The sequence below is a fragment of the Cervus elaphus genome, chromosome 1 (assembly GCF_910594005.1).
Source record: "Cervus elaphus chromosome 1, mCerEla1.1, whole genome shotgun sequence".
Lineage (NCBI taxonomy): Eukaryota > Metazoa > Chordata > Mammalia > Artiodactyla > Cervidae > Cervus > Cervus elaphus.
In genome coordinates, this window is record NC_057815.1 from 16,764,425 (window position 1) to 16,779,982 (window position 15,558).

General features: G+C 39.0%; 1 protein-coding gene across 5 annotated transcripts in view; it reads right to left on the reverse strand.

The window, feature by feature from the left end:
- MRE11 (MRE11 homolog, double strand break repair nuclease) overlaps positions 1–15,558 on the reverse strand; it is a 74,794-nt gene that overhangs the window by 32,237 nt on the left and 26,999 nt on the right. For all 5 annotated transcript variants that reach the window (XM_043890176.1, XM_043890011.1, XM_043890101.1 and 2 more), the window contains 5 exons: positions 14,773–14,944; positions 12,021–12,101; positions 8,142–8,268; positions 5,100–5,200; positions 3,571–3,744 (listed from right to left, as the gene is read on the reverse strand). In XM_043890176.1, the coding sequence (XP_043746111.1) occupies positions 3,571–3,744; positions 5,100–5,200; positions 8,142–8,268; positions 12,021–12,101; positions 14,773–14,944 (655 nt within the window). The remainder of the gene's footprint in view (positions 1–3,570; positions 3,745–5,099; positions 5,201–8,141; positions 8,269–12,020; positions 12,102–14,772; positions 14,945–15,558) is intronic.

The following is a 15,558-nucleotide window of genomic DNA, read 5'->3' on the forward strand; positions in this document are numbered from 1 at the left end:
GGAGGTCACTGGTACATTGACCAGAGTAAATTCACTAGAAAGATAGGGTCAAAACCCTGGAATGAATAGGTTTAAGAGAAAAATGAAGGCAAAGATTCTGAGCAGCAAATATAGAAAAAAATTCTGCTGTGAAAAATGAACAAAGAAGCAGAGTAAGAGCTAAAGGGAAATAAGATCTAGGCTCCAGAGTTTTGTTAAAAGAAAAAGCAGCATGTTTGTTATGATTCAGTAAAAGGGGAAAAACAATTGTTTTTTAAAAGATAGCATAGCATGTAATAGTACTCCAGGTAGCATATGATATACCAAAAGCACTGAGTCATTCACAGATGAGAAATGAGAATCAGGGAAAAACCATGGAGCAGGCATTATGTGCCAGTGTACTGAGGACTTACATGTATTCTTTTAAAAGTCACAACAACTTTGATGTTGGTTCTATTATCCCTATTTCATAGATGAGGAAACTGAGGCAGAGAGATTAAAATAGCCCACTGACAGCTCCATAGCAAGTAAGGTCATCCAGTCTGCAGTCCATGCGCTTAGCCCCCATGTTACACACATACTCTCTCTCTCTCTGTCAAAAGTCATTAAGTCACTCCAGGTGTAGATGGTCCTTTTGGAGGGTAGAGTATGGGGGGGGGGGGGCTTGTTTTATTTATTTATTTATTTTTAGAGCAGCTGGGGTTCACAACAAAATTAACAGGAGGTTACCTAGATTTCTCATACACCCGGTCCCACACATGCACAGCCTCCCCTATTAATATCAACATCCCCCACCAGAACTATTCAGTTGACACTCCACACTCCATACTCTGTATCACCCAAACTCTAGAAATACCTTAAGGTTCACTGTTGGTGCTATGCATTCTATGAGGCTGGACAAACGTATAATGTATACATGTATAATCCACCACTTTAGTTTGATACAGTGTAGTTTCTCTGTTCTGAAAAACCTCTGTGAATCTACCTATTCATTCTCTCACCCACCACCCGCCCAACCACATCTTTTTACTAAGTCCACAGTTTTACCTTTTCCAGAATGTTACACAGTAAGGAATCATGTTCAGTATATCAAGTTACTTTTTCAGATTGGCTTCATTCACTTGGTAATATGCATTTAAGGTTCCTTCATGTCTTTTAAATGCTTGATAGGTCATTTCATTCTAGTACAGAATAACATTTCCTTGTCTAGATGTTTCACAGTTCACTTATTCATTTCCCTACTGAAGTACATTTTGGTTGCTTCCAAATTTTGGCAGTTATGAATAGAACTGCTATAAATACCATGTGCAGGGTTTTGTTTAGACTTAAGTTTTCAACTCTGTTGGGTAAATACCAAGAAGCATGATTGCTGAAGAGCATGGGAAGAGTGTGTTTACTTTAGTAAGAAACTGCCCAACTGTCTTTCAAAGTGACTATACCATTCTGCATTCCCACTAGCAACGTCAGAGTTCCTGTTGCACTACCTCCTCACCAGCATCTGGTGCTGCTGGTGTTCAGGAGTTTGGCCGTTCCAAGAGGTGTGTAGTGGCTGCATTTTCCTAATAACATGACATGTGGAGCATCTTTGCATATGCTCATTTGCCAATAGTTTATCTTGGTCTGTTAAGGTCTCTGGTCCATTTTTTAATTGGATTTTTAAAATTTTCTTATTGTTGAATTTTAAAAGAATTTTGCATATTTTAGATAATAATCCCTCATCAGATATTTCTTTTGCAACTATTTTCTCCCAGTCTGTGGCTTGTCTTCTTTAGTCTTTTGTAGAGGAAAAGTTTTAAATTTTATTGTAGTCTAGATTGTCAATTACTTCTTCAATGAATCATGCTTTTGTTGCTGAATCTAAAAGTCATTACCATACACAAAGTCATCTAGGTTCTCCTATGTTATCTCCTGGGAGTTTTATAGTTTTGCATTTTATATTTAGTGGGGATGGTCATATTATATTTATGGCACTTAACTGAGAAATCTAACCATGCTAAAAATTGATGAACCTAACACATCCAGAATCACAGAGTAAGGGGTTTTAAAGTGCGAATTATCTGCCTTCCCTGTGAAAGTACCTGGCATTTAATATTACTGGTTGTATACTAGCTGACATCATTAGGCTTTAAAAGAATTATGTTAAAAAAAAAAAAAAGAATTATGATAAATAATTAAAAGCACAAAAATAAAAGTCAAGTTTTAAAAATAATACTTTGTTCTTTTGCTTAGAGGGAATTTGGAAAACACAGGAAATGATCTCTTATAATCCTACTACCTGAAATAACCACTGATAACATCTGGAATATATTCTTCCACTTTTTTGCATACACACATACACATTCACATAGAAAATAAAAATAATTGGGATCACATTGTGTATAGTTTTACTTCTTTGGAATTCTTTTCCCACTTAACACTGAAAACATTTTTCCATGTTCTTAAAGTATGATTTTTAATAGCTGCATAGTATTCTATGGGCTTCCCAGGTGGCACCAGAGGTAAAGAACCCACCTGCCAATGCAGGAGACTCAAGAGACCTGGGCTCAATGCCTGGATAGGGAAGATCCCCTGGAGGTGGGCATGGTAACCCACTCCAGTATTCTTGCCTGGAAAATCCCATGGACAGAGGAGTCTGGAGGGTCCTAGTCCACAGGGTTGAGAAGAGTCAGACATGACTGAAGTGACTTAGCACACACACATAGTATTCTATAGTATCTATGTGCCAACATTTATTTTACCAAAACATTTCTGACTTATCCCCTGCAGGTAACACTGAGATAAACTACTACTCATTCAAATCTCTATCTCATTATTGTCTTAAGAAAATTTCCTAGGGCTGAGTTAAAGGGCAAATCTCTTGACAAACACTGCCAAAATGCTTTACAGTGCAGCTGTTCAAACTCAATACTCTACCAGCAGGGTGCTAAATTTCTTTAACAAATTGTTGCTACTTTGACAAATAAAAAATTTGAGTTTCTTTGATTATCACAGGTTAAATACCATTTTCATATGCTTATTAGCCATTTGTATTTCTTTTGTGAACCACCTATTCAGGTCCTCTGTTCATTATTTTATTGAAATGCTTAGTAATCTTAAGATTCATAAGAGCCCTTTAACATTATATTAAGAATATTAACCTCTTATTCTGCCCACATACAAGTATGTTTTCCATGTCAGTACCATGTCAAAAAATTTTGTTTTTTTGACAATCTGACATGCAAACATTCAAAATTTTTATGTAGTCAAATCTAAAGAGCTTTTCCTCTGCTTTTATGCTTACAGGAACTGCATTTTCTAAGTGAAATTCAAAATCTCAATTAAAACTTACTAAAAAATTGGAGTAAGTAGACATTTTCAGCCTATGAGGTTCATTTTAAAGCACTTAACATTCATTAGGTATCAATCACTTTTGAGACTGTGTTCTAGACACTTATTAGACATTTCATAATTTAATCCTCATTTTATGATCTCAATTTTATAGATGAGGAAACTGAACAAATCAGAGAAGTAGTGATTTACCAGAAAGAAATGCAGAGCTACTCTTAAGGAAAGACTATCTAAATATTAGATTTTGCACCCCAAATTATTCACCTCTTCATCGATTTTATCTTCTAGGGCATCAATATGACGTTCCTTAAGAAATCGCTGTGTTTTTTCCAACTGATATTTCACTAATTCCTCTATGGCATCTTTTTCTTCCTTGTCCACAAATTCTTGTACTGCTTCACCCATTCCCCGTTCTGTTAGAAGTGAGAGCTGTACGTTCTGTAAGAGACAGAAAATAGTATTTTCCTTATAAAACAACTCTATACGAGCAAGGAAAATTACAGAATAATCTTATCAAGGAAAAAGAAAAAAGTTATCTAGTTACTGGAGGAAAAATGAAGCAAAACAAAAGAAAACAAAGGACAGTAATTAAGACTAGAAATATTACAGGCCAAAAACAGCAAAGTATAAACAAGAAACGGGACTAAGAGTTCAGGACCTATGAAAACGGAGAGGCCTGAGTGCCTGGGACACAGACTGCAGAAATGGGAGCTGATGATGAGATCAGGCTGACCAGCAAGCAGGCAGAACTGTTTGCTGTTCAGTCGCTCAGTTGTGTCCAACTCTCTGTGACCCCATGGACTGTAGCCCATCAGACTCCTCTGTCCATGGGATTTCCCAGGAAAGAATACTGGAGTGGGCTGCCATTTCCTTCTCCAGGGCAGAATAGTGGCCCTCCTAAAGATGTCCACATCCTAACCTCTGGGACCCATGAATATGTTACATGGCAAAGGAGAATTAAGGTTATAACTGGAATTAAGATTGCTAATCAGCTGGATATAAAACGGAGATGAAAAAAAAAAAAAAAACAAAACGGAGATGAGCAGGGACTATCCGGGTGGGCTCAGTATAATCACAAGCATCCTTCATAGCAGAAGTGGGACACAGAAGGGAGTCAGAGAGGTCTATCTGGGGGAAAACAGCAAGGCAGATAATGTTGCTTGCTTTGAAGATGGAAGAAGGGGCCTTGAGCCAAATAAGTTAGGAACAGCCAGAAGCTGGAGAAGTTGAGAAAATGAATTCTACTCTACAGCTTCCAAAAAGGAACAAAGCCTGCTAATATCTCAATTTTAGTCCAGGGAGAAGAGTGAATTTCTGACCTACAAGATTGTTAAAATAATAAAGTTGCATTGTTTTAAACCACTAAATTTATTTCGGCAGCAACAGGAAGAGAGCATAACCAGAGGATCTCAAAATGGCATATACTCATGATAATAAGAGTAGCGTCACTGTCCTGTGGCTATATAATAAAGCAATTCTGAAATTACATCCTGATGCAAGAAAATTAAATCCCAGATTCAAACTTATGTAGCAGAGGTAAAAAGAAAGAGGATAACAACAGCAACAATAATACACAATAACCACGGTGTTAATAACTAATGTTAACTAAGCAGTTATTTTTCTTGATATATAATAACTATAAATGAGTGTAACTGATTATCATCCTACTTACTTCATGGAAACATTGTGAGGATTCATTTTGTTTAAACTGTCAATTACACATATCCTAAACTGAAATCTGTTATTATAAGATCACCACTAATTCAAATGGAGAACTGTAATTAAGAAATTACCTTCTCCGCAGTTTGAAAATACTGTTTTACAAGGTCTTCAACCCTTAGTGTTGTTCCTTCTGAGGGTTTTGAGATGAACTTGCCAAAGTTGATCTCTTCTCCTAGAAAAAAGACATCCATGAGGAGAAAAAATAACAGTTTTTATTTTAATGTTGGGGCCTTCCTGCTGGCTCAGTGGTAAGGAATCCACCTGCCACTGCAGGAGACGTGGGTCCAATCCCCGGGTCAGGAAGATCCCCTGGAGAAGGAAATGGCAACCCACTCCCTATTCTTGCCTGGAAAATCCCACAGACAGACTGTAATCTGTGACAGACTCCAGTCCACAGACACTACTAAGCACATACACACACCTTAATGTTAAAGTACCCAAATTCACTGCACATTCCTGTCAGTGGAGGAGGTATGGCCAAACTTTATCAACTGTCAGCTTGCTCAACATAGTAAATTTTGAGACAAAAATATGGCATTTTTGCTAGTTTCAAGAGTCTTTCCCCCCAAGTCTCTACTTCTTTTCCTGATCTCCAAGTAGCATGTCTCTTGGCTCCATCCTCAAGGGTGGTCCACAGATCTCTGGGAGTCCCCCATACTGCTTCAGGGGGCTCAATAATCACACGAAGACATTCTTTACCTTTTCCACGGTATTGCCACTTACACTGATGATATACAAGCAGCCCTGAGTAAAACTGCCAGTGCTTTGGGATGAGTGAAGGCAGTGGTTCTAAGCTCTACTAACAGTCATCACCTCGTATTCACAGTTCAGAACAAGACAAAGCAAACAGCCAGTTTCACTAAATAATATCCTTGATCAAACAGCAAAAATTATTCATTAAATCTGAGCCCGTAAGTACATATCTGTTTAATATTCTGAGAGGCAAATGGGAAGCATGTGTAGTAAAGCAGATTTACTGCATTCTTACACAGGATGTTTGTCTCAAAAAACAGTACGTACAGAATAAAAAGAGTACTGGGTAAGAAGTCAAAAAGCATAGGGTCTAGTAATATGCTCTGTTCATAACTTCTGTCAGGGAAAATGAATATTAAGTGTCCAGCAGGTGTGTGACATGGTGTGGAAAATACATTAATAAAATGATAGGAGACAGCCTGTAATAGCTAACAATTACAATATGAGATGGTAAGTGCTACAACAGAGCTGAGAACAAAAAATATGATATACCAAGAAGAAATGAACTATTTCTTCCCCAAGAAGACTGAAAATAATGTACAGATAGCAAACGCTGTTATCATTTGACTCAAGACTTGCAGAATGAGTAAGACTCACTAAGCAAAAAAAAAGAAAAAATACTTTAGGCAGAGAGAAAAGATTATGCCATGGCTAAGGAGGCACATGGATAAAGAGGCACAAAGTTCAGCATGCCTCTTGCAAAGCAGTGAGGACGAGTAAACAGAAATCCTTTTTGAATTTCAAGATGGGAAAATTAGTATTACTTCATAAATATGATTTCTACATTTCACTATGCCAGACACTATGTTAAGACCATTTACATACAGTATATCATCTAATCCTCACAACAGTACTATGAGGCAGGTATAGTTATTATCCTAATTTTGATGACAAGAAAACTAAACATCAAAGATTAACCAATTTGCATGATTTCACACACATAGTTAAAGTAGCAGAGCTGGCCAAAACAACAAACAATTTCATGCTTTCAATACAATATACAAAAGGGTCATTGTTTTCATTCGGCAGTTAATGTTTAAGCAGAACAAAACTATGGATGAAAGCACAAATAAAATAAGGAACCAGTTCTAAACTCCATATTTTCACAAATGCTATACCAATGAAACTCCAAGGAATTGATAAGGATGAATGATTAAAGTAAATCATCATCAATAACTAGCTAAAATTAATAGCATAAAAACCATTCTCTGATACGGATTGTTTTCCCCTAAAACAGTATTCTATGAGCTCCATTTAAATATCCAAAAGACTACTTCAGGCTGAATTAACAGTACACACCATTTTGATCACAATTTAACTGTGGAAATAGAAGCTCATTAAATCAGGGTTAATAAAAACCAATGTGGTGTATATGTAAACAAGGGACATATTTTTCTATTAAAATTCAGACTGAATAGTTTTAAGGAGAAGAGCCACTGTATTTAAAAATGACCAATATTTCTTAGGAAGAAGCACTATTTCAGTCAGGTGACCTGTTTGTGATAAATGCTAAAATAAAGGCAATTAGTTTTCACAAAAGTTAATTAGCCCTTAAGTATATATCTTTTTAATATTCTGGAACATCTCTTAAGACTGGAATCTTAAATCACATACTCTGTGAAGTTGAAATATTTAGCTATAAAATTTTAGAGTATATTTTCTAAACATTAAGAATATATTGTAATAATAGATATGTAAACATTAAGTCTACAAAGTATGTGTTGTTAATCAACAACATATTTAAAAAAAAAACTATGAAAGCCATCATTTCTTTACTGACAGCCACAGGTTTACAAACGATTGCTACCTAGTTTTTGCCTGCATACGTGTGTGTTTAGTCACTAAGTTGTGTCTGACTTTCTGAGACCATGGACTCCTCTGCCAGGCTCCTCTGTCCATGGAATTTTCCAGGCAAGAATACTGTAGTGGGTTACCGTTTCCTTCTCCAGGGAATCTTCCTGACCCTGGGATCAAATTGACCACAGCTGGCTCAGTGGTAAAGAACCTGCCCACCAATGCAGAAGACATGGGTTTGATCTCTGATCCGGGAAGATCCCACATGCCTTAGAGTAACTAAGCTTGTGCACCACAACTATTGAGCCTGTGTTCTGGAGCCCAGGAACTGCAACTACTGAGCACACCTGCCAAAACTACTGAAATGCAAGTGCCCTAGGGCCCCGAGATCCACAACAGAAAAGCCACAGCAATGAGAAGTTCCCACACCCCAGCTACAGAGTCGTCCCCGCTCGCCAAAACCAGAGGGAAAAATTGCAAAAAAACAAAGGCCCTGCATAGCCAAAAATATACCTTTAAAAAGCTGCTAAAAATATCTTAAAAAAAAAAAAAGATAACCAGCTTACCCATGTTTTCCTTTTGTTCTCTGTGCCTGAAAAAATGGATAACATCTTTTGGGTTAGCTACCCGATCCACAAATTTCTGGCTAAAGCGAAGAACACTGAACGGTTCAAAGCCTCCACTATAGTCCACCTGGAAATACAGAACAAGTTACAAAGGCTAGCAAACAACAGAGCACCAATTTCAGTATTTATGGGTAAGACTTTTAACTTAGTACTGTATGTTAATGTTCTACAATTCATTTTAAAGATCATGATGATGTTACACCATTTATTCTATGAAAAAATAAAGCTTCAAAGGTTTATGCTTCTGCAAAACATTGTTTGATGGAATCAAGGTACAGCAAGAATTCCCACAATGTCAGAATCACTGTATTTCCCCATGCTAAAAACTAACAGTCTAGTAACTAGGAATATCATCTGAAAAGGACATGAAATTTCTAAACAAGTTTTCTTAAACTTTTAAAACAGATATCCAAATAGAATGCTGGCACTAGATGCATTTATTAATTGGTTTATCATGTAAGGTTAAGCTTTCACATCAGACAAAAATAAACACTGGGAAAATCCATGGAGGAAAAGAAGCAAGTCTATGAGCTTTGAAAAATGATCACCTTCAAAACACGGGACAGTCATCTCTTGGTATTTCAGGGGGATTGATTCCAAGACCCCTGGCTGGGAACAACAAAGCCTGCAGATGCTGAAGTCCCTTGTATAAAATGGCACGGTTCAATCAGCCCTCCATATCTGCAGATACGAAACTGCAGGTAGAAGAGGGCTCACGATTTCTATTTAGAACTAACAATGGTTCTCAAGGCAGGCTTTTCCTAAAGACATCTCTTATGGCATCAAGCCCCTTACAAAGAAAACACTACATCTCTTCCTAACAGACATAATCATTTTCCTAAACCAGCTGTTCTCAAAGGATGCTCTGGGAACCAGCATTGTACCACATCATCAATCTTTCCAGACTACTCCTGACCTCCACCCAATTACACTCTCTGTCACACTTAGCACTAGCTAAGATTTTGTTCACATATTTGCTATTTGTTTATAGTATCTCTTCTCACACCTTCACCTCCTGTAAGCCTTGTCTATTTTATCATCACTGTCCACCCCCCACTCTCACATGCAGAAAAGAAGGCACTCAATGACTCAATGAACATCTGTTCACTGAATTAGTGAATCAGTGAAGGTCATCCAGGCAATACATTTTGGAATACTACCTACAGGAAGATATTTCTTCTTTTTATCATTAATGAGTTAGTAATGTGCTTGGGAAAAGGAACGTCAATTTCCAATTTAAGTCTGATTGGTTTTAATAGTATCAGGCAGACATAGATGAGAAACATGGTGCTTCTGCCCTGATAAAGAGATCTGTGTGGTTCCCTTAAAGCAGCTATGTTTCTATTACCCAGACAAACCATCTCTACAGCTCCGTGTTCTAAACCAGAAAATGCCAAATGCTCAAGCTAGGGGGTCTCCCCAAAACACGTTTTTAACAACTGAACTCCAGTCTAGTTTTATTTGTAATTTTCTGCTTCTAATAATTACAAAATTATTGACTAAGCAAACTTTACTGAAGTGTCCACAATGTCTAAGTACTCTGCCAAGGGCCAGGTATAAATAAAACAGCATCCTGGTTGGAAAGAAACTAAGAAGCTGGCTAGGAAGACAAACTATGTAATGAAGTAGCTGCAAGCAGAACCTGAATAGTGATGTAAGAAGTATGTACAGAGGAGATTGAGGACACAAAGGAAGAAGTAGTGATTCTGAAGGGATGTCAAGAAAGGTTTCTATTGAAGAGGGAAGCTTGAGTATTAAAGGGGACTATTTCAGAAGAAGAAGAGAAGTACATCCCATGCAGCAGGATCAGCATGAGCAAACATGCAAAAGAGTGAAATAAACTCCACTAGGCCTAGGACACAGCAACTTTCAGTCAGAAACTGGAGTCTAGGAGGTGCTGATAGGAAATGAGGTAGAAGCAACGAGGTGGGTTTAGAACAGATCATGTCAAGTCTGGAATGCCACGGGAGAGTTTAGACTCGTTCCTGGGGATGTCATTACATCGTTTTCGGCAGGAAAAGCATGCAAGATCATATTTTAGAAAGACAGCGTTGGCATTAGTCTGGAGAGGCTAGAGGTGGGGCCAGGAGGAAACTGGAGCAGAGGCAGGTAGGAAGCTGCAGTTGCAGGCCAGCTAAGAGAGCATCTGGGCTCAGCTACAGCAATGACAACGAGATGGAGAGAATTCACTCAGATCTAGGAAGACACACCCAGGGACAAAAGACCCAGTGGCTCAAGGTCATATAGCTAGTGACAGAGCCAGAATCAAACCAGACAGTCTGACTCTAGACTGTCCTCTTTACCTTCATCCTGTACCGCCCAAGGCTTCTCAAATTTTCACGTGCATATAAATCTTTGGGGGATCCTGTTAAAATGCAATTCAGTGGGTTTAACATGGAGCCTGAGATTCTGTATTTTTAAGAATTTCCCAGGTGCTGCCAGTGCTGGTGCAGTTTGAGGGCCATATCCCTTGGGCACAAGGCTTTAGAAGGACTCTTGGACTCCAATAAGGAGGTCTCAGGAGTAGGTCAAAATTTGGGAGCCATTATTCTATAGGTGATCATATGCCTAGACTGGACACAGAACTAACTAAAATATAGGAAGGGACAAATAAAACTTGTAGAAGAGAATGCCGAAGAGTGACTCAGTAAGATGAAAAAAATTTACTGGATTTGACAACTGAAGGTTGCCTTTTCCACCTGAGATGGTGGTGTCACAGCCTTGATTATAGTGGACTGAGGAAGAGACTGTTACATGAGCAATATAGACAATGTATTATTTTGGGGGGAAGAAAAATCAGAAGAGGCAGGAGCTAGAAGAGAAAGGCACAGGGGTGAAAAAAAAAAAAGAAGTCTGTTATTTGTGAATATCATGATGCAAAAGATAAGCAGGTTTAGAGGCACAGGAAACACTTCGATTTCTTAGAATTTTCTAGCTCTGAAATGTCACTTCTTGCTACATATTTATCAAGTACATGCAATTGCCAGGGACTGTTCTGGGATCTTTGGCTACACAGCTAACAAGACTCACAAAGTTCCATGCTTCTGTAGAGCAGATAGTTTGGTAGCTGAGGACAAATAATAACCAAAATAAAAAAACAAATAAATTGGATGTCATAGTTCAGGCGAATGTGTTGTGGGAAAAAAAAAGAAGACATAGAGAAGGGTAACTGAAACCAGTAGTGCTGGATAGAGGGACTGGGGGTTACAATCTTAGTCAGGCTGGGGTCCACTGAAGTGACTACTGGGTGACGTGAGCAGACCTGGAGGAAGTGAGCAGATCTGATACATCCGAGGCACTGCAAGTAGTCCAAGTGCCTAGAACGAGGGGAGAGCGGGGAGCAGCAAGCGATGAAGTCAGAGAGCTCGGCCAACCTAATCAACACAAGACTATTTAGAAATGAGGGAAGCAAGAAAACAAAAACATCAAACCTATCAGAATGAACCAAAAATGGATAGCCACAAGGACATACTGTGTATATAGCACATGGAACTTTACCAATGTTATGTGGCAGCCTGGACGGGAGGGGTTTTGGGGGAGAACACATATATGTAAGGCTGAGTCCCTTCACTGTTCACTTGAAACTGTCACAACATTCTTAATCAGCTATACCCCAATATAAAATAAAAAGTTTACAGAAAGGAATGAAACTACGATTAAATCAAATACTGGCTGCTTTATTATTTTCTTCACCAATGATGATAGCTCTTCTTACTGTATGTACTCTCTTTGCTACTTTACAAAAAAAAAATTCATATAAACTGTACAAAACTCTCCTTTGAAAATCAATAAAGCTGAATTCATCTAAATAGGACTTACTCGCAGTCGTATAAGAGGTTTCTCTGGCTGTCGAGAATTTCCCAGACGTTCCCGTTCTGCATTTTCAAGCATTTCTTCAACCTCAAAATAAAGATATTGTCATGACTAGGGAGAAGAGGTACTTCTGGCTGGCATCTAGTGGTAGAGGTCAGAGAGGACTTGTAAAAATCCCACTGTGCACAGAACAAGCTCCCACAGCAAAGCATTTCCCAGTCTAAACTGTCATCTGTGCCAAGGCTGAGAGACCCTGCGCTCCCTGAGTAGGCCGGGACAATCCACTCACTCATGCTCCATCTCCCTCGCCTCAGAGATTGGGTTCAGGGACAAGTACATGACCTCAGTCCAGGGAAACACAGTGTTTAAGGGGTTTATCTGGAACCACTGGGAAAAAAAATGATTCTTTCAGCTGTAAAGGCAATGTAAGTGTGTGGGCCACCGCATGACAGCCTTCCTTATAGTGAAGCTTAAGATAAAAACCATAGGACTGGGTGGCACAGGACTAAACATGGAAACAGAGACAGAAGGATCCGCTATCTTAATTTGAGTTTCTGGATCTGGTCATCTTGAAACCAGCAAACCTAAATCTTTCAGTATTGAGTTACATGCTGCGAGTAAAGCTGTGACATTGGGTGAGTTACTTTAAGGTTCAGTTCCAGTGGGTGTTTCCGCAGTTTCGTGATTATCACGTTTGCCTCACTTTAAGCTTCAGCTCCTCTTTCTATAAAATGTGGATGGTAGACTCTACCGTCCTATAGCATTGCTAAGAGGATTAAATGCAAAATGCTGTCAACAGTGTCCAGAATATACAAGCAATGAATAGCAGTGACAATTATCATTATCATCATGCTTTTTATGAGAATAAAATGCAAAGCAGAAGAGCATACACAAAGTAAGAACTGAGTAAATGTTAACAATTAATGTTACACATGAACGACTTTCATTCCAACAGCAAATCTGTAAGTCTAACTTGTTCGTAAGTCCAACAGTTATCCTAGGTACTCAACTAACACAATCGGCTACATAATCCTGTACTGTAATAGGTTTCCCAGCTGGTGCTAGTGGTAAAGAACTCATTTGCCAATGTAGGAGACACAGAGATGCAAGTTTGATCCCTGGGTCAGGAAGATTCCCTGGAGGAATGGCAACCCACTCCAGTATTCTTGCCTGGAGAATCCCATAGACAGAGGAGCCTGGTGGGTTACAGTCCAAAGGGTTGCAAAGAGTCAGACACAACTGAAGTGACTTGGCACACACGCACAAATAGGTTTATAATACTTTTCACACAAATAATACATAAAAACAAACACAAAAAATAAAGAAAACATTTTTAATCTTAAATGTAGTACTTTAAAAAGTACAACAGTACCAGCCACATCACTGCTGCTTTTACGCTTCCTTCCAGACATTCTTAGCTTGAAATAAAGATACTGTACTACCGTACTCTATACAGTGGTTGTGGTGGTTTAGTTGCTAAGTCGTGTGGGACTCTTGTGACCCCATGGACTATAGCCCACCATGCTCCTCTTGCCTGGGAGTCTCGGGGCAAGAATACGAGAGTGGCTTGCCATTTCCTTCTCCAGGGGACCTTCCCAACCCAGTGATCAAACCCGTGTCTCCTGCACTGCAGGCAGACTCTTCACTGCTGAGCCACCAGGGACGCCCTCTGTACAGCAGAGTACAGTGAGGTACACCAGCGTACAGCCACTTGCAGAGGGTGCATGCATGTGACAACGTACACCAGAAACGTGAACTCATTTAAGTGGTGCGACAAGCAAACGCACGTCCGCATCTTTCGAAGTTTGCAACCTGAAGGTTCATTCATAGGAGACTTACTGTATTAAGATGTCAAGCTCCATATTATCAAATGCATTCATCCAACTTCAAAGTGGCTCAAGAAATTCTGCAGAGGTTTAGGGATGATGATCTGCATGGGAGGAGGTATGGGACTTACACTGAAGTGACATGGTCCCTGTGCTTGCTTAATTGCTCAATTGTGTCTGATTCATTGTGACCCCATGGACTGAAGCCCACCAGATTCCTCTGCCTATGGCATTCTCCAGGCAAGAATACTGGAGTGGGTTGCCATCCCCTCCCACAGGGGATCTTCCCAACCCAGGGATCGAAGGATCAAACCGAGGTCTGTTGCATTGTAAAGCAGACTCTTTACCATCTGAGCCACCAGGGAAACCCAAGAATACGGGAGTGGGTAGCCTATCCCTTTTCCAGGGGATCTTCCAGACCCAGCAATGAACCAGGATCTCCTGCATTGCAGGAGGATTCTTTACCAGCTGAGCTACCAGGGAAGCCCTAGCAGACACATTTCAAGATTTTATCTGGAGGTAGATTTCAGGGTGAAAGGATGTGTGAGGGAGATGAGTAGGCTAAGGTTCTCCTCATCTACCATAGTATCCTGCCATTCCCCAATCAAACTTATTGCTTTCATTAATAAAATGAGCAAATTATCAAATTAGGATAAAAAGTGAAAAGCAATTATACATAAGTCTCTGAGAAGGAGGAAAGAATCCGGGAGGGTGGCTTAAAGTTTCTTCTATATGTAGCATTCTTCCATCTCAAAGACTTAAAAAAAAACTTCGATATGCCTAAACTCATTTACTGAACAGTGGTTCCCTAAAGGTTTCATAAGAATATAGCAAATATAATGTCTTCCCTCTAGTCTACTGAAATGTTTAATTCAATGTAAATTACCTCTCAATAAAAATAGATATCATTGACCTTTATCTAGAAGAATTACCTTCTCCAAGCAGAAGTTCTGTATGACTTGGGTTACTTTAGGATTATCTGGGTTAAAAATGTCTGGATGATCAGCCAGAACAACATCATCCATGAAAAACTGCCTCACTGTGCGGAGAGGAATTTTCTGCATATTCATCTTCCTTCCTTTAATACGCAGCAAACCAATGTGTCTGAAATGAGGAGGGAAATGAAAGCCTAGTCACATTGTAAATTTCCTCAGGAAGATGTGCACATCAAAACTATAATATTTGTTAATGTCTACAAAATCCTTACAACCTCCCCTCCTTAAAAAATGTTTAGTAATTTGACCTTTTTATTTTTTTTTTAATATTTATGTATCTGGCTGTGGACTTTCTAGTTGTGGCATGCAGCGCATAGTCGTTGTGGCACCTGGGCTTAGCTGCTTCGTGGCATGTGGGATCTTAGTTCCCTGACCAGGGATCAAACCTGTGTCTTGGGCATTGCAAAGCAGATTTTTAACCACTGGACCACCAGGGAAGACTTTTAGTAATTTGATCTTAATGTTATATCACAGGAAAAAATGTAAACATTCTTCTTCCCCAGAATAAAATCTACTCATCCATCAACTTACCTATAGCATTCTAACTTAAAATTTAATTAATAAAAAATGTTAGCCTTGAATTGGCCTAATGAACAGCAAAATCATTAATACCACTGGGGTCTTCTGCTGAAAACAGCTTAAAATCTGGGAAAATAGTAACAGTATATGGAATGATCAGTCTTTATAAATAACTTTATCATATAAGTAACAGCACCATCAGTA